Raw genomic sequence first — 20806 nt, forward strand, 5'->3', positions numbered from 1 at the left:
ATTGAATAGTCTCCTTAGGAATGGTAGTCTGCAGGGATGCTTTAAGCCTGAACAATAAAAGGGCAGTGAGGATATTATCGAGTCAGGATCAAATCATAGCGCTCAACACTAGAATCTGAATGGTACCTCTGGTTTCCCAAAACAAAAATTACTGGTTTAATGTGAACGATTTTCACACGTAATGGTATATAAATGGTTTTGTTTGTCCCATGTTGATTTGAATAAGTAGTTGATTTCATTAACTGCTTATTCCATAGAAATGACTGTATCTCTGTCTCACAAATAAATCGAAATAAAGAGCACTTTTTAAAAAAACAATGTAAGCAAGCTGTTACTGTTACTGTCTGCATGAGAACTTGGTTTAAAATGGGTAATAATAAAATATAATCAGAGTTCTTTAGTAATAAACACATTTTTTCCCATTTTTAGCACACTGTCTTCTTTTGTCAGAAAAAAAATTGTGCTTTTCTTGGATAGTTCCCAACAGCAGCAGTAAAGAGGCATCAGCAATATCATATCCCTCTTGATTCGGATTTAACAGATAGCACCAGGAGACATGGCTATGTAGATTCACATTATATGTCTACCTTTTTGTGCATCTGAGCATTATGTTAGCAGTTTGAAGCCGCAATATTTTATAGACAGTCCCCTGGCACCAAGCTCAGATACAGTGTTCTTCCCACAGAGAGAAAAAGAGGATTCATGGTGATGATATATGGAAAATTGTAAAAGGTCGTACTGGTAGTTTGGGTTGAATTATAGAAGCATCCTTTCTAGGACAGTGTGTTCGAATGAAGGAACTACTATAATGGGCAGTAAAGTACTGTTTTTGTGTCTTCAGAATGTGTTAGAGAGAAACATTGATCTGAATTATGTGTATGTTTTCAAATAGCTTTACTTTGCAGAATCAAAATGGTGAAAAAATTAAATAGCTGTAGCTCTAGTTTGGTTTGTTACGGTTTGTCAACAGCTTTCGTGAAATGTTTCCAGGTGCTATTGGAAATTTAGAGGATTTGGAATAAATCTTGTTAAATTTTATATGTCTTTGATTCCTTCGTTTCTCCCATTAATCAAGTAAACAACTAAAATTTTGTCTAAGAACTTCCTTTTTTTCCTAATATTAAAGGGAAGTTGAAAAATAACCTTTTAATATCTATCTTTCCACAGTGGAAAAAGAAGTGCTTTAGTGAACTGGGTGAAATTTCCATTTCATCAATTGCCAGAATCTTTTTTAAATCACAAAAAACTTATTTGCCTTTTTGAACTTGTTTTTTCATCTTTGAAAGAGTGTCTGTAATACCTATCTGGTGGCATTATCATTGGAAATAGCTATGATGGAAAGCTTCTAAAATGAAGGAGGCAGGAATACCAGGTGCTGTAGGCATTTTAAAAAATGGAGGCACAATAAATGTTCTCCCTTGTACAAGGTATCTTATGCTAAGTTCGAATCATGTGTTTAAATCTCTTGAACTTTTTTTTGTATTGTTGAATGACAGAGGTTGTGGGTCATATTTACCTAACCTCAGGATATTGTTAAATAGTGTTCCTGGTGTTCATCTTGCAAAAATCACAAGTGGTTACTTACTCATATTAGTGATGTAATGATTTTATTACTTTGAGAAATGTATTATTCTAGTTTTCTTAATATTGTTGCTACAGGAGGCTTTGTGTTTGTTTTTTTGTTTTTTGTTTTGAAGTGTTGCTCAATCCCAGGACTGGTTGTAGTTAACTATGTGATTACACATTATTATAGCCTTAAATTCTTAAACTGACTATTGTTTAAAGCATAGAATTTAAATTTAAAGTATCAGTCCATGGTGACCTGCTATAGAAATTAATCTATATTGGTGAAATGATATTTTCTAGTCACCTAAATAATCTTTCCCAGTGCTATAATGAGTTTATAATAGTTTGGCAAAGGCCATTGTTCAAGCCATTCTTCAACAAGTGACATATCTTGTAAAAAAAAAAAAAAAAAGTTTTTCATTTACTTACGAAGAACCTTACATTTTATTTAAAATAAGATTTAGTCTTATAGGTAGAAAAACAGAGGCATAAAGGTTGAAAAGCTCTCCAGAGTCACACACAGTTTAACTAGATCGAAACTTGAAAGTAATATTGAATGTTAACTGTAATTGTAATTAAAAATTAAAAAAATAAAATAAAATAAAAAAACGTGTAATGGCAAGAAAGTAGCAAGAAAGATACATAATTATCTCTAATGGTCCTGAAGGCATAAACTTGAAAACTTTTATTCCTAACTCTGACACTATCTACTTGGGTGGCCTTAGATCAAAAACCTTTCTATGAATTAGCTTCTATTTATGTAAAAAAGATGCAATGCGTGTTAGACCTACTCACAGCATAATTGGGAGAAGAAAATGAATAACACAAAAAGAGTACTTACTCATATTTAGTCAGCCTAAGGGACACAGAACTTATCCCTGAGTTGTCTTGAAGAATTGGCTCCTCCAACAGAAATGTGTAAATGACCCCAGGGGTATATTTTCTTTACATAGATCTTGAGCTCTCAACTTAATTTTGGAAACCAAACTATGGTACCAGAATACTCCAGACCAAAATCACTGATACAGTTTTACAGTTGCAGAGAATTAGCTATTCTTTGTTCTATGGAACTGTGGTCTTTAGAGCTTTCATCTGAAAGCTAATTATCGATTTGATAAACACTGTATTTTTTAATGTGCTTATTTTTAGAAAGAAAGTTTTACCTTCTTTTCTTTTAACAGAATTATTCTTCATCTTGAAAAATTGGTTATAAGTGAAATCCTAAATTGGAGTATGATGGTGCATGTTAGACCATTGATGCAATGTCTAATATGGACTTTGCTTTCCCAAACTAATTTTGCAGGACACTGATTATTCTGCAGAGGATCTCCCTGATCTGTTCTTTTTTTTTTTTTTTTCTTTGAACTGGTTTTAACATAACAGGAAAGAAACCTTTGAAATCTGAATACATTCTCGTTTTTTAAGAAGTTATAAACCAAGAAATATAAATTGCTAGAAGAAAGACATTCCCAAGTTATTTTGTCATTTTAAATTGCTCAGCTGATGATAGGAGCAAGAATTATTGTATGGATATGATCAATTCTCAATATAAATAGTAGTTTTGTATGTGTAACCATTATTGTGCTTAGTTGTTTTTTCTCAAAAGAATCAACTTGCTGAATTTCATATATCTATTTATGCCTATGATTAGTCTATTCTAAAACAACTTGAGGTGGCTTATAATAAATTCAAAGGTAAAATAAAACCAAAAACTATTGGTCCAAATTTAAGAGAACTTCTGTTTGGTTTGTATTTCATTGCAACCCTTGGACCCTTTCTTGTTATACATATATGCTTAGCTACTTTAAATTTACTTTTTTTATATTTGCTTTTAAGTCATTAATTATTCACATTGCTTTGAATGATCTGTAATGCATTAATTGGAATGATGATGCTCAGATCCCAGCTCCTGCATTTGTTAGTGTCAAAGATAAACATTAAAGTAGTAAGGACAGATTCCTATAATAATAACTATTGCAGTAGGGAAGGAGGTCCAGTGTGAACTGAACTCAACTTTGCCAAAACAAAAGACAGCAGACCTTTTAAAGGCTGAGGGTGTTAAGAGAAAGGCACTGAGGGGTGTTGGGAGGGTTGGTCTATGTGACTAGGCCATCTGGGTTTATTGATTGGCACTTATCCAGAGGAAAAACAAACTTCTCTTATCTTTATGACAGGAAGCAGTGATGTAAGTTAGAGCAAGGCATCCACTGGCTGAGAATCAGAGCAGAATTATTTCTTTGAATGTGAGAAGACAGTTCTGGGTGGTAGAAGCTTTAGACATAGAAAAGATTTATAATTACAAACTTAAGTAATTGAGAAAGATGGAACCTACCCGCCTATTACCAGCTTTTGGCTAGAACAAACAGTAAAGTTACTTAACCTTGGTTTGCCTCAGTTTCTTCATCTGGAAAATGGGGATAATAATATTACATATTTCGTAGAAATGTATTTTGAGGATCAAAAGAGTTAATATGTGTAAAGTATTTAGAACAGTGCTGGCACATAGTAAGCTCTCAATAAATGTTATTATTCTTATTGTCTTAAAAATGGAGTTCATAATAGTATTCATCTACCATATTGGATACTTTTATCTATTAAATAATATAATACAAGAAAACATGGAGAACCATGCCTGGCACATTGTAAGCATTCAATAAATGTTCACTAGAAATAGTAATAGTAGCAACAGCAGCTATAATAGCCACTAAATATCTTCCAGTCCTGATTTATTCATAGCTCAGGATTATAAAATAGAAAAGAATTTTGAGCTTAGTATTTTTTGTTAGAACTGAGTTGGTATATTTTGTAAATTAATAACTCAGAAGTTGGAAAAATACTTATGAGCAATCTTGTACATGATTGTGAGATCTTTGAGCATTATTTTGCCTATATATTTCTTGGGCTTTGGGTACACAGTTCACGTCTCACATTTATGTGGCTTAACCTCCTTACTGTGCAACCTTCCCAGTACATTTCCCAGTACATTTCCTTCTTAGCAAAATAAGAGTGAATTAAAAAAATTATAAAGCCTTTAAGAAATGAAACAATTTGCTCAAATGAGAAAAATGGCATATACAAAAGTAGTAATGAAGACTGCATAGTTCTGTAATTTTTCAAATTATTATATACTTGTTTGATGTGTATTTGAACTTTCTTGCTTCTTAAAACAGAAACAAAAAGAGAGATACAAATTCCACAGTTTTTTGGCACTAACCAGTAGGTTTGGAGAAACCCAAATGATCTTTATTCCTGTTTCAGTAGTCTCTTGATCCAACACTCTGTAGTAATAATCCATGAATTATTAATTATTAAATGAGTTCAGTCTCTATTTGTATTGGGTATATTATCAACCATAGCACGTACTTCAGTGAATATGGATTTTTTGTTAAGGAAGTGGAATGCATAAACCGACAGAAGCCCATTCCCCTTAAATTGCAATTTTTATCACTAAAAATTCTTGATGTTAATACATCTGATAGCGGAAAAGTGGCCATTTAGATAAGAGGCCAATAACTGGAAAAGAAAGAAGAATTTGAGTTAATGTTTATTTCTTCAATATACTACATAAAAATTTTAAAGTAAGGAAGAACAATTGAATATAATATGTTTTAAGACCAGCTTTTATTCTCTCTACTTCTCTAATTAACATTTTTGGCAGTTGTGAAGTGATTCAGGAAATTAAATCCTTAATTATGCAAATAGGAAAATAGTCAAAACCAACTTCTACCATTTTAAAATCAAGTGCATTAAACTGTTTCACTCTTTATATAAGCATCTAAAATGTTGTCTTTTAACTGTGACATACCAGAAATATCACTCATGATAATTGGCTTTATAAATAGGATTTGAAGTCGTTTATGAAAGAGTCTTAGAAAAACTTTTAGAGTACCTAAGGTGTGGACTTAGCTCTTCCATTAACCTGGCACCTAGTGTGCAGAAGGCAACCTCACTTAACTAGACTGATAGTTCTTTTTCAGTCATATAGCTCGTTCTTTTACTAGTTATTATTTATGTTTTACTAACAGCAGTTTAATTTGAATTTTATATCTTTCTTTCTTTAATAGTCTGATACATACTTCTGCATGTCAATGCGCTTGCCAACGGATGAGGAAGCCTTCGTGAGTGAGTATTATTGGATGATGCGGGGTTGGGGGTAGTTGGCAGTTAAAGGGAGGGCAGCTATTTGAAATCAGTGAAAGGTTCTCTTTGGTGGTTTTGAGCATTTTAATCTTTTACTGTCAGTTTCTAAACTTCATTTATCATGCCTAATGCAGAAACAAGCTAGAGAAAGTCACTGAGAGACAAGATTACAAACTGTATCTGGAGAGATCTATGAGTAATAGTAGTTAAGGAGTTGCATGCAGATGTCAATGCCTGCCAATACCATGTGGTCCCATTTGTATAGTATTGGCTTTCTGTCTGTGGCTGGATGCTTAATTCTGCTCCGCTCAACAGACTGTTTATTTACTTGCTGGTTCATGCTATAAATCGAATGCACTTAGAATCAACACTGGGGAATGTAATATTTTACCTGTCAGATAGATAGATGGATAGGAAGGAGAGAGAGACTGAGAAAAAGAAGAAAATGAGGGATGGATGGAGAATGGAAGAAACATTGGTCCTGTTTATATTATCGAATAAGAGGACTCTTAAACGACAGACCCTTCCCTAACTGAATCTTAGAATCAAATAGGAAAAGTGACAGAGCACCATCTGTTTTCACCTAGGTTGTTTTAATTTAAACCTCCCTTATGACAGACTTAACTGTTTAGGGAAGAGGTGTGATTGGCAAATTATTCATGGATTTGGTTTTTTCCTCTGCTTCACTTTTCTGGTTTGAAATGTTGATTTTGGAGAGAAAGATATGTTAATGAGAGTTGTACTTTGGTCTTTTGAAACTAATCTTCAAGTGGGCTGTCTGAAACAGCTATTATATGGATTGTACAATGTGTACAGTAGCCTTGGGGCCATCTGAAGATGAATTTTCATGAAGTGCTCCCCACAGGAATGTACATTCTAGACCTATGAAGCCAGAGCAATGTGCATTTATTTTTTTCTTTCACACACTTTAGTGGTGATCACAACAGAAAATATACCTATAGCAACACCCTGTAAACAAAATTTTCCCCATGGTTAATTACTAAAACTGAAAGTCAGACCCTGAAATGTTGAATATTGCCTGATTGCTGTTACTTTGTGTAATAATTAAACATAACCAAGAAAAAAGACAGAAAAATAATTTAAGTTCCTAATTGCAGTACTTTAACACCAAATGTGATTCAGAATATAAGTTCATCATTAAAAATGTTCACAGTAAAGATTTCCTTAATTTCATATCCACATGTTTGACAGCATAAGAGAAAATAATATTTACTCATAAAAGAAATTTTACATACATGAAATTTTTTCTTTACTAATTTTGTGTTTTCTTTGCCCAAGTTCAGAGATAGTCTTGATTCCTCCTGTTTCACCCTTGCGTTGTAGAGAAGGCCGCTCTACAAGTCTGTATTAACATGATAGTCATGTTTCACAGCAGTATTACAAGTCTCCCACTAATAGGTTACTGGTTTGTTTCTGGAGGTTGGTGGTAGTGTATGATTTCAGAGCTGGTGACTAAGGACTATAAATATATATCCTGGAATGTATTACTACTGCTCTCCTAATATAAATGTGTTTACTTTCACATAATTTAACATTGAAAAGTACAAGTGAATATATTCAGTCAAGAAAAATATTCACAGGAGACACATAAAGGGCTCTTTTAGAGCGAGGGTACTAAACATTTTTTTCATTTTCTTAAGCAACTCTCTTCTAAGATTAAACTGTTTCCAGTTCCAAGGTCCTTAAAGGATCTTAGAAGATTAATCACTACTTTCAGTATTTCTTCTCTTTATTGCTGGGAGGATTACATAATATTAAAGGTTTTTCTCACCTATTCAAAACAGGGTTATTTCATCTTCAGTGTGAGTCCTTTAATGTACTACCCCCAGGCAATTTATGGTTACCATTATTTGCATAATCCAGCAGCCACAGAAATTTAGGTGTAGGCAAATTAGAACTAGAAAATTGAAAACCACAGAGAAGTACCAAAAATTATTTATATAAGGGATCAATAAGGGAACTTTTCCATGTATTATTTCATTTATTCCTAAGACAACCCTGAAGGTAGTCCCATTTTATAGTTAGAAAAACAGTCAAAAACACTGGTGTCTTATTTAGTCAGGTGCTAGGACAAAAGTTTGTATGTAATCCTTGTTCATATCATTAGCCCACCATCAGCCATTGTTTACTGAGGGCCTGCCAGACACTAAGCTACTGAAAGCTAAGCATATTTAAGCCATTTTACCAAAGAGAAAACAGAGGGTCAGAACGGTTAAGGAACATGCCCAAGCTTCTTACCAGCTATGTGATGCCCTACTTGTATGTCATTTAAGTCATAACAGATTTGGATGTGGGGATAGTGGTACAAGAAAGAAATGAAAGAAGTTATCAAGTGGATAGACGGATCTGAAATACAGTAATAGCACATCTCTGTCTTCTTCACATCAAATACAATTATTCTTACATTCCCTTATCTTCACACTCTACTGAGAACACTCTGGTCAGTTTTGCCAAAAAGTAAATAAACTTCAAACTATCCTACAAAATAAAACCCAATACATATGAAGCTTTAACGATTTCCAGAAGGAAAGGGGCTTGGAAGTATAGGTCATATGTTGGGTGGGTGATCTTACATAACTTTTCTAGACTCTCAAAGTGAAAGTTTTGCTAGTGGTAACCAAGATTTTTCCATGAATGAAGCATTAGTCTTTTTGTGGGTTATCTCATATTTTGGGTCTCAGGGCGCCTTATCATGTGATTAGAAATGGGAATGAAGACTTGTAAAGACCTATAATACTTTATTATTTTATTAAGACGCTTTTTATCATTTTAAACATTCTGTTTTCATTACTCTGTTTTTAAATTTTTTGAATGCCAGCAGGACATGTGCCATAGAATATGGTAGGAACTCAATAATTGTTTGCTTACTACATGAGTGAACACTAAAAAGCGTTTTATTTCTTCGGCCATTTTTTAAGGCAATATATCCAAGAGTAGCCACTTTACCTTTTTGCCTTAAATTATACTCTTGTTTGAATATAAGAGATTTTTTTTTTTTTTTTAAGAAAGGCCACTTGTTCATAAATTCAGCAAATTTAAAATTACGCTATGTGTCGGTTATTGAGCTAGGCAGTGGGGATGTGAAGTATCATAAAAATCCAAGGAAATCACAGCCTGGCGGAATTCTAGAAGGCAAGAATAAAAATGTTAGAACATACGAAATGGACTTTCTCTGAGTCGGATGGGAAGAAACGAGAACCAAGTGATTTTACTCATAAGTAGGATATAAAACAGAAAGCAACAAATGAAACAAAATAAAACAAACAACTCATAGATACAACCTAGTGGTTACTAGAGGGGAGGTGGGGTAGAAGGAGGTAGAAGAGGATAAAATATATGGTGATGGAAGGAGACAACTGTGGATAGGAAACACACAATGCAGTATACAGCTGATGTATTATAGAATTGTACACTTAAAACATAATTTTATTAACCGATGTCACCCTAATAAATTTAATAAAAAATTTTAAATGCACATAGAAAAAGAAAAGAAAAAGACTTTCTTCTTTTGCTTTTCAAATTTCTGAAAAAAATTTAAAAAGGAAGAATACAGTTCAGATTGCTAATTAGGACTAAAACAAACTCTCTTGATGGTGTGTAAAGCCAAAACTGCCTTTGAATAATTCATAATTTTGAATTTATGCTTGTGTGACTAATTAGGTAACTCATTTTAGACAAACATACTTCTTAATTTTGAGAAGACACCATCACAGTTGTCATGGAATTCATATATGCATATGCCTGCCGTATTTACAAATGAGCATATACAACGTGTTTGATATGTTTATTTCTCTGCGTTGGATCATTAAATGTCAATTAAAGTAGGTGTTTGGGGAAATACTATTATGAAGATAGGTATAATTTTTACATTTTTAACAAAATCATTGCTTTCCATAGAGCATTGCTTTTGTTTATTGTTTTAATAAGAAATTACAGAATTGGAATGGTCAAGGTAAGATAAAATTTGCATTTGACCACTGATCTGTGATGCTGTCTAAAAGGTGTTTTACAGACACTCAGAGGAATTGGCTCTGACAGGAGCCCACTCAGCCAAGAAATTTGACTGTCATCTTCATTCACTTGCTTTCCCTCACATGAATGACCAGTAAATAAATGTGTCTTTTCCTTAGTGAATGATGGTGGGTCCCTACCTATCAAATGGCACTATACAAATGAGATAGCCATTGAATTTAGATGAAATTAATCTAATGATTCATTGCTTTTCATTTTCATCGGCTTCTCTCTTGAATATAGAACAATTTCTACTGCAGGATTGCACAGTTAGACTTGAATATTTCCAAAGGTGACCTTTCTTAAACAAGTACATGTTAAGGTGATGTTGAGATTCCTTGAAAACTTCAGGAAAACCTAATTTTTATCATGTTTATGGGTTACTACATAGTGTGACTATAAAGATCAAGGTCTAGCAGGGTTATAATGATCATATATCTTCATTTTATGGCTTTCACAGCAGTATGTAGAAGTGTATGTGTGTGTGAACATGGGCGTAAACCCCATCTCCATGCAATCACTCTGTCACCTTTCTGCTTTCGGTTAGTTGAGTGAATATCCTTTCACTTCTCTGTGACCTAGGATTTTCTCCACCATGAATAATGTAGCTTCTGACTCCCACATGACAATTAGGTACCTTCCAACAGGCACCCTAGGAAGCTGTTCTGGTTTCTTAGTGAAAGCTACTTGGAGAGCTCTAAGATGGCACAAATAAAGTACACTATACTTGAGGTCTCTGATGAGTAGACAAAACCTAATTTGCTTGATCCTAATCATGGAGAAGCTGCTGCTGTATACCCTGCCTCAGAGTGATTTTGAATGTCCTCTATCCTCTGATCACCCAAATACTCATGTTTCCAACATGACTCCTAAGAAACCTCAGGGTTTTCTCAGGTAATAAAAAATGGAATAGTAGGAGTAGGAGCCATTTTATTATATTTTGTAAAGCGAGAGTCAGGAATGTCTTTAGTTAGATACATCTAAAGATTATCAAAAAGTAACTGATAGATATTAACTAGACTTATTGTGGTGATCATTTTACAATATATACAAATAATGAATCATTATGTTATACACCTGAAACTAATATAATGTTCTATGTCAATTCTCTGTCTCTCTCTTTCTCTCTCTCTCTCTCTCTCTCTCTCTCTCTCTCTCTCTCTCTCTCTCTGTGTACACACACACACACACACACACACACACACACACACACACACACACACAATGTAACCAACGTATTGATGTAGTTGTTTTAATGTAGTAATGTCGAAATGCCACCACCCCCCATCCTCAGTAAAATGGCCAATTAAGAAAGCCCAGGTTTGAATCAGAATTGATGTGCAAATGTCCTTCAGTGGTGAGGGTTTTGTGGTGTTCGGACAGTCATTCTGAAGTAGCCATTTCAGCTATTTCAGGAGGGACGACTTCAGTGGCCAACTCTGTTAAGATCAATATGAATTTTTCTAGTCAGAGAAAATTTTATGAGAGAGATAGGCAAGATTTTATCTGGATCTGGGAAGATGGTCTATTTGGATCTGCAGAGGAGAGGAGAGTATTCCAGTGGCCAACAGTATGAGCAGTGAAGGGCCACACTGGGCACAAGTTAGAGTCTCCCCAATGCTAGCTGCATGGATGTGGACAAGTTAATCAGCTTCTCTTTCCTCAGGCTCATCTGTGTGGAGGGAAAAAGACCAGACTCACAGGGTTGTTGTGAGAAGTAAATGAGCTTGGCACAGGGTAAGCCCTCAGTAAATGTTAGTGGTTGTGGCCATTAAGTAAGGAAGGCTGCCTGATGAGCGTGGAGAGTGGAGGTTGGGGTTGTTATGTTGAGAACGTGGTGGGCTAGGAGCCTGTTGTAATATTATGCATGACCTGAAAAGGCAAGGAGGAGGATATGGGTTTGAATCTGTAGGAAATTAATTGGGGAGTATTATAGGAGTGATATTACAAAAACGGGGCCTAATGAAGCTTATGCTATTTTATCTTGCATAGCCTCGGTGATAAAGTGTATTTATTGATTATTTGATTGGTTCTGGCATATACCAAAAAGTTCAGTTTGGGAAGGTATATCATTTTGAAGTTGAATTCTTTTTTGTGCTAGAATTCCTTTATTCAGAGGTAAGAATTGCTTCATTTTTAATTTGCGTTCAATTTGTTGGCTTGCTCAGGTGTCTTATTTCTTGGTTAATTTGGCAACAGTATCATAAAGTCCTTGTAAAGTATGTTAAGGATCCTTTCTGAATTGTACAGCCTTGTCCATGCTAGTTAGAGCTAATGACAATTTCTCTATTAAATTATCTGATTAAAAAAGTTCAAGCAAAAGGTCTTTATTTTATTGTAGAATTGCTTTATGGTTATGCGGGAAGCTGGCAGAAGGTAATATAATATGCCATTGCTGTGGGTTTTTAACATGCTGCCAAATGGATTGTACTGCTGTGAGCTTTACATTTTTCTGAACCTTTTGGCTCCACTGCAATATTATGAACATAAAGGTTGATCATATCCTACACTTAAATTACAATTTAGAGCATTATCTTCAGTTCCTATGAATGGTTTTTGAAATATAATCTTTGGGTTTTTTTTGGAAATAATGAAATGTTTATGGGAGTGATATTAAGGTCTGGGGGCCTGAAACTTTTTAAAAATTATAACAATTCTTTTACATTATTGTTTCTTGAATTTAACACCTCTCTATTCTTTCAGTATTAATTATGGCTTGAAAGCACTAGCAATATTAGAATAGTGACTCTGCCACTGACATGCACCAGAGACTCCATATGTATGCCTGCTTCAGACCTCAGCCCTAAAACAATTCTATTTATTTTTTATTTTATTTATTTATTTATTTTTACAGCAGAAAAGCAAAGCTTTGTTAGAAGGCAGAAAAGAAAAACTTTATTAGAAGGGAAAGTACACTAGACATGGCAGCGGGCCTGAGCAAGAGAAGCGTGGTTCAGAAGGCCAGCCCTAAAACAATTTTAGGTGATACAGCTAAAATTGCATAAGGTAATGCAGAGGTCCAATGATCTCTTTTAATAAACCAATTCTAAAGGCTCAAGTAACTTTTACCTTCAGAAACTCTTTTTATACATTTATTTTAAAAGAGATCATTTTTACCATTTAAAAGTACAATGTAGTCCAAGCTGAGATGAGTTAACTAACTCTGAGTACACTCACATGGTACAAAATATCTAGCCACTAAAAATATTGATTGTAGTCAGAGTCACCGGTCATTCACCAGGGAAACTTTTCATAGATACACCTGCCTGAAAGGACCTCTGGGGATTTAAACAAGATATTGATGAGAGAAGGGGCAAGACTGATCTAGGACTGACCCTGGGTGCCTGTATTTTTAACAAACTCTGTAGGTAATACTATGCACAAAACCAAGTGAAAAATACCGTTAACAAAAATTCTTTGGTAACATGTAAAAATACCCACAGTACACAAAATAAACTTTATTGGGAGAAAAAAACTGTTACTGGGAGAAAAAAAGAAACGAAATTAACAATGATTATCTCTAATGATATATACAGACAACAGTTTTAGAATGCCTAAGTTCTGGAGATCTAAACTTGCATTTGCAAATCAGTTATTTTTTATTCAATAGGTTAATTATCCAGAGTCTATCGTATTTCTCTTCTGCATTATCTTTTGCTAAAAATGATGTTGCTCCCATTTTCAGTGGTAATTTAGGGTTGGTTATATGTACATGGATATCTCCTTAATCACTACCTCCTTCACTTGGCTGTGTAAGTTCTTTGAAGGCTTTTACATCCTGGATCAGGCAGATGCATCAAAATTTGACAAGCAGGCATGAATATCTGTTCGGAAAGGAAAAAAAGAGAGAAAGCCAAATGCTAAATGAAATTCTTTCCTAGGTCACATTCATAGTGTATTTAATGGCCCCGATAGTACTCTGATGTTAGCTAAAAGAGGCCAAAAATCACCAACGGCTTCTTGCAATGAGAACAAATTTTCCTTAGAACTCTAGAAAATAGACCTAGTTATCTCTTCACTCAATATGTTGCCCACACATATACTTTCAGGTCTTTCACTTCAGATGACATTATCCTTTGAGAAATCCTTCAACCTGTGCACATTCATTATCATCATAGTTCCTTTAATTAATGTGTTTGAGTCACTGTTTCTAGAATCTTAGTCTTTCAAAAGTATTTGAGTCCAGGAGTTATTCACACTTACCTGCCTTCAGAATTTTCCTATCAGGCAATCTGAGCTGTTAACACCCATTGAGACTGAAGTACCATTTCCACTTAAGCAACTGTCATCTTATTATTGAGTTAGAAGAGTCAGTGGCACTTTTAATCTTATCAGATATATCATTCCCTTGCATTCTCACAAGGCTGTGTTTTTTGCCTGTTTGTCACCATCCCAAGGCTGCCTGTGTTTATTCTGCCTGTCAGAATCATACACTTAAATTCAGTTGTTTTCATTATTATCCTCCAGCTCTCTTCCCCTCGGATCCTTTATTTCTTTGGTGTATGATGGGAGGAAAAAAACAAGAAGAGGAGGTTTCTTTTAAGATATAATTTTAAAATATTTTTCCATATTCTATTTTACATAGTGTTGAAATCTCCAGCCTACTCATATGTGTATCTTGTGCTTAGTGGACCTCATTCTTATTTACTAGACATGGGATCTTGTTTTGCACAGCCAGGCATAATAAGTAGGAATGGAGCAAACCTAGGAAATGAGCCTGTCAGCCAGGCTTTTCCCAGTTGACCCCTCCACACCGCAAGCCCTTTAATGAAATTGTCTAAGCCCTGCTTTATTTTATGGCATCTACTCTTTGTTTTAGATTTACCTTTTGATTTGACATTCTTTTTGTGGGAGGTATTTTTTATTTCGGCTTGCAATGAATTATACTTTGAGCTATAACAATATAAATACTTCAATGTACTCTTTCTTTAGGATATGAAAAAGTCAGTTGCTTGTTTTCACTTTGTACCAATAATTTACTTAGCATTTAAATTAGATCTTGAGTTTTTGAAGGAGAATATATGAGTCAATGAGAGTAAGTTTTTGTGAGAGAGAACTCTGAGGACATTTTTTACTACCACTTAATGATATTGATTTGTTTCTGTTGGGGAGAAAGAAACTTTCCTCTGCCCTCAAGGTTCTTTAGCTGGTTTAATAATCAAATAGACATGAGACAGATTACGAAGAGAAAATATCCAAATTTAATTATGTGTGTGTGTGTGTGTGTGTGTGTGTGTGTGTGTGTGTGTATGAACCCCACATTCAAGAGAGAGTCAGAGACCCCACATACATGAGAAGTTTAGATATGGAAAGGGAAATTGTGGTATATAAGACATTCTGAGCTGGGGATGAGGGTATGCACCTTAGGGCTTCAGAAGGTAATTACAGAGAGAGCACATGTTCAGTAATTATTAGTTTTTCCTGCCATGTAGATAGGTAAAAAGTCATTTCTAGTTTTAACTCTTATCATGGGCCAGGCTTCTAATTTAAATTCTTCTAGATAGTTAAGGAGAGAGAACAGAAGTTTCTCTTGAGCCTGCAGGGTCTCAGTTGCCGTTAGCTCAAATAATCCAGTAGTATCACTGAGGCACGTCTTGGGGCTCATTCTGAACCCCTACATTTCTTAATACAGAAACTAAAATTAAACACATATCTCATAAGAGTTCAGTGTGGAGCAAATAGTGGTTCTTAAAATAGTATGTCAGGGAGAGAAAAAAAATCAGAAAGTATCTAGGGAAGTTATGCTTTGAATAATTTGGGCCCTTTACAAAGGACAGTTAGAAGATCCAGGCAAAACATTTGACTTTCCCTCCAAATGAAAAGCTGCAGACATTGTGTGTTGTTTGTGATCTCTTCCTCTCGCAACAGGTTTCCTCTCTGTTCTTACCTGAGTCTTTTGCTTATTAAGATTTTATTTTATAAATTTAATGCTAGCCCACTCTTTTCCCAAAATTTTGCTTACCTTGTTTTTCAGCAGTACACACAGTGCATTAATATAAAAAAGACACTGGTGGGGTCTCCTACACAGATCTTGACAGCTCAGGGCTTTTCTAAAACTTGTCCTGAGCCTTCTTTGTGGTTCTTACTTTCATCTTTGGTGCTTTTGTCCACCCTCATGACTCCAGGGTTCAGTTTTTGAATGATTCCCAAATATGTAATTCTCTGACCTCTTTCTTGAACGAGAGTCACATAATTCCAATAATATGATGGATATTTCCACCTGGAGTTTTAACTAACATCTCAAACTCACATTCTTTTGCTTCTAACATGTTTTTAAATTAAATTTATTAGGGTAACATTGGTTAATAATATTATTCAATTTCCGGGTGTACAACATTATAATTTGATACCTGTGTACTCAATTGCGTACTCCCCACTCAAAGTCTAGTTCTTTTCGTTACCATTATTTGTCCCCTTTTACCTACTATGCCCTACTTCTTCCTCCTTCCCCTCTGGTAACCACCATTTTGTTGTGTGTATCTATGAGTTTGTTTTCTTAGTTTGTTACTTTTTGTTTTATATTCCACATATAAGTAAAATCATATAGTTTTTGTCCTTTTCCATCTGACTTATTTTACTTATTACAACACTCGCAAGATTCATCCATGTTGTCGCAAATGGCAATATTTCATCTTTTCTATATCTGAGTAGTATTCCATTATGTATACATACACACACACCACACCTTTATCCAGTCATCCATCAATCGATACTTAGGTTGTTTCCTTGTCTTGGCTATGACAAATAATGCTGCAGTAAATAGGAGTACATATATCTTTGTGAATTTAATTCTTGATAAAATGAACTTGGCTCAATACAAAACTTGGTTCAATACAAAAATTCCTAAAATGATTCAATTTTAAGAAAACTATTAATGTAATTTACCCATCATAAAAGAATCTATGGAGAATGGGAAGTGTAGTATCATCTACATAGGTTCTGAAAAAGCAGAAGAGTCAGCCTCTTATTTGAGAAATCCCTCATGGATTGGCAGAGAGATTTAAAAAAAAAAAAAAGTCAGGTACATTCATACCAAAAAGTTATAAAAGTCCATAGAGTGATATAAGCCATTTGATAAAAATGAACATAAGGAAACAAATTGTATCATATACCAAAATAAATTTAAGTGAATGAAAGACAAATAAAACCCTCCTGAGAGCTTTTTCAGTTTTTCTTCTGCCATGAAAAAACCCCTGAGAAGATCCTGGAAGGGAGGAAAGAGATCCTGCATTAAATTTGAGAGTCGGTCTATGGAGATAGAATCCTTCATTTTTCTTGTATTTCTCTTGCTAACAAACTAAGGCTTGGTAACAATATGATTTTCTATGATTTGTGAACTGTCGTAACTTCCAATAGATTCTTTCCGTCTAAGTATCTTCTTCAATCTCCTAGTCTCACTGTGTTCTTTCGTAATGGAAAAAAATAAAGCCTCAGGTTATAGCAAGTCCATTTTCCAGCCATTCTCTGTTAGTTTTTTTAAATGGTGATATGAAAATCTCAAGATGTGATTTTATTTTTAAGCTTTAAATTATGTTTAGTGAATTAAAAGAATTTTATATTCCCTGTAAGTTGTGAGAAGAGATGTCCCACAGTACAGTAGTCCCCAACCTTTTTGGCACCAGGGACCAGTGCTCCTATTAGAATCTAATACCTGATGATCTAAGGTGGAGCTGAGGCAGCGAAGCTAGCACTGGGAAGTGGCTGCAAATGCAGATGAGGCCTTGCACACGTGCCCGCCACTCACCCCTAGCTATGTGGCCCGGTTCCTGGTTTACTTGACACATCCCAAAACCAGTCTATGGTTCAGTGGGTTGTGGAAACCCTGCAATAGTAGGTGCCCTGTGTTTTGTGACCAACCACACTTTGAAGTCATGGTGCTATAGTTTGAGGTAGAACATTTTTATTTTATAAATACTTATGTCTTAGATACATATTTTAGTAATGAACAATGCTTTATTAACTTTATCAAACAGACATAAAAAACTAAAAGGTGCAGTTTTACACACGCTTATGACTTAAGATCATTTTAGGCTTTTTAGCATTTTTATGTGTAAAGGTGACTTGTAAACTACTAGATAAGACAGCGTTTTGAATGCTGATGAAAGGCGATGAGCCAAACCCTAACCAGAAAATACTGAGCTTGTCCTCAGTATTAACCATAAATAATGGCATACTTATCTTTGATTTTCTTCTTTGTTTTACCTGTGAACTGATTTTTGTTTATTTTCATGTCTTTCAACCATTATTATTAGGAAAAAAAGAGAAATGACATTGTGTAAATTTCAGTATTTCTTTAACAAGTGCACAGTGCTCATCGAGGACCATAATTTCAGTATCTTTGTAAAGATATATTTAGACTTTTCTAATAAATTTTTTCTCTGAATCACGTCCTAGTGACTACCGTTATTTTAAGATAGTTATAAATGTGTGTTATGAATCCTTTTGTTCATGTTTTGACCACTCACCATGGTTTCTGTTTCAGTGCAGTGTTGTACAGTGTTTTATGTTACTAAGCACTCTACTGAAATCTGGAAGGAAATATACTGTGAATATATAGCCTAGAGCTTTCATTTTATACCCACATAATGCTTTCATCGCTGTAAAAGGAGTCTTGCATTAAAAAGTGTATGTGTGTGTATGTGTAGTTTCAGCCTACTAATTATTATTTTCTCTTTTTGTTATGTAATAGTTTACTATTCTACGAAATTAATCAAATCATGTTCATCTTAAGGAATAAGAATTTGTATAACCAGGGCACTCTATCCTAAGAGCATCAAAATATCTTTGGTATACAGCTATTCAAACTGTTGAATATTGCAGTCTCTCGTGACATTTGTGCACAGACCTATAACTTGTATTCACATTCATGTATTATTTTCTCTTAACAGTTGACTTCAAACCTCGTGCCAGCATGGATACTGTTCATCATATGTTACTTTTTGGATGCAATATGCCTTCGTCCACTGGAAGTTATTGGTAAGGGACAACAGGTTCATAGTTTAAACGGGTGTAGAAAATGTGTGTTTTTATAAGTATAGAGTCCATCTATGCAAGTATTTCACAACTGGTTAATAAATAAGCAAACTATTTCTTTTTTAGAAAAGGACATTGTTCTTTTGCATCAAGTGGTTGTCATGTTTTGATTAACACAGTTATTTGGTCTGCTCTGGAGCACATCCATCAGTCTTTGACACTGACTCAAAAATATATATGTCTGTTGTCATAGTGTGCCAAGGTGCACACAGCTTGAAAAGAAAGAAAATTTACAAAATGGATATTTGATGTTTATTTTTCTAAGTTCATAATTCAACCCAAAGAGCACCATGGCTAGGTTCATTGAGCACTCTTTTATCCCAGATGCCATGCTAGATGGTCTGTATACACCATTTCATTTCTATCCTATCGTCTCTGCAAAACAGGTATTATTACTCCCACTTTACATGCAAGGAGCCCGAAGCTGAGGGATTCAGTAACCTGCTCAAGGTAACACAGCTGCTTAGTGTCAAACCAAGATTGAACCCTAGGTTGTATGGTTCCAAATCCAAAGTTATTTCCGTTTCATCACACTGTGTTTCATTATTTAAGTAACTGTTGCAGTTTTAGAATTTATTCTAATCAGTGTGGTGAGTCTTAATATCATGTCATGAATAAGCAATAAACATCTATTAAATGTTTGTTATATGCCAGAACTGCAGCAGATGCTTTGGGAAGTTCTAGGATAAATAGATATATTTTCCACCCCTAGAAGTTTACAGCATAATTATGGTTTGAGATCTTCTCTTTCATTTTGTTCTTTAGTGTTCGTGAAGATCAGTGAACTTTGAAAATAACTGCATTTTAGCCTCATATTTTGCACCAAGAGCCAGAGTCACCGTTACATATTTAACAGTGCAGAATGACTAGTGTGTTTTACTTTGCATTGGGAAGAGATCTGCTCAGCGGTCCTGTTTCTGTAGAATCACATAGACTGATAGACCTTTCTCTATGCATCCTAATATTCATTAGGCTGATGAGAGACACACTCAGCAACTGCTTTCTAGTCATTTTTATAATAAACAATTGTAATATGTATTTGGAACTGTTAAAAGCACAGAGCAGTTAGTGGAAATCTCCATGGACCAAGTATCATCAAAGCATTTGTTAACAGGCTTAAGTTATTTGATGAAAGGGGCATATCACATAGGAACCCAACTCACATTACTGGGTTTATGTAAAAATAGAGTCAGCAAATCATAGTTAATACCCTTTGCTATCAACATTCCAGTGTTTGCTCTTCAGTAAATTTTTATAAATAAAATTTTGAGATTAAAAGATAATTCTCTGACAGCTTTTCTGAATCTGATTCAGCAAATCACATTCTTTGGTTTTTATGTTTTAAAATTTTTTCTTCTGAAATTAGCAAAATTTACTTTTGGATTAAAATGAGTAAAAATAGCTAGAAGTGATGCGAACATTAAAAATCTGCTTTAGCTTAACCTTGGTTGAAAAGAATGAATGAAAAAAATTAAACATCACTTAAATGTTATAGTTCTAATTGTTAAGAAAAATTATATAAAATTATCTAAGTCTAGGACTCCTGATCAAGATTGCTTAATAGATATGCTATGTTCACCTCCTCTCACAACCACTTCAAAATTACAACTAAAGTACAGAACAACCATCAATGGGAGTCTCCTGAAGTCTAGTTGAACAGAAGTCCTACAATTGGGACATATAGAAGAGGCCATCTCGAGATTGGTAGGAGGGATGGAGATGCTAATTAGGCTGGTCCCATAACCGTGTGTGGCAGTTGAGAATCAGAAGGGATATCTCTGGCTGCGGAGGTCCACCCGAATGAGCAAGGGTTTCCAATCGCACACTAGGCGCCCCCATCCCAGGGTTCCAGTGCCAGGAGAGAGGTCCCACAACCTCTGGCTGTGAAAACCAACAGAGACTGTGGCTGAGTGAGACAGAAGGCTGCAGAAGTCACAGACGTTTCTCTTAAAGAGCCCACATGGACTTTCTCACTGACAGATTCACCCACTCTGAGCTCTAGTGCTGGGGCAGCTGCTCAAAAAATGCCAGGGTC

General features: G+C 34.8%; 1 protein-coding gene across 24 annotated transcripts in view; it reads left to right on the forward strand.

The window, feature by feature from the left end:
- Nucleotides 1-20806, forward strand: part of PAM (peptidylglycine alpha-amidating monooxygenase) — a 230909-nt gene that overhangs the window by 113071 nt on the left and 97032 nt on the right. For all 24 annotated transcript variants that reach the window (XR_002777318.1, XM_011378482.1, XM_011378499.1 and 21 more), the window contains 2 exons: nt 5631-5688; nt 18627-18714. Coding sequence is in view for 23 of the 24 variants with exons in the window: in XM_011378482.1 (XP_011376784.1) it covers nt 5631-5688; nt 18627-18714 (146 nt within the window). In the remaining variant the exon portion in view is untranslated. The remainder of the gene's footprint in view (nt 1-5630; nt 5689-18626; nt 18715-20806) is intronic.

Source organism: Pteropus vampyrus, unplaced genomic scaffold (genome assembly GCF_000151845.1).
Source record: "Pteropus vampyrus isolate Shadow unplaced genomic scaffold, Pvam_2.0 Scaffold11, whole genome shotgun sequence".
Classification (NCBI taxonomy): domain Eukaryota; kingdom Metazoa; phylum Chordata; class Mammalia; order Chiroptera; family Pteropodidae; genus Pteropus; species Pteropus vampyrus.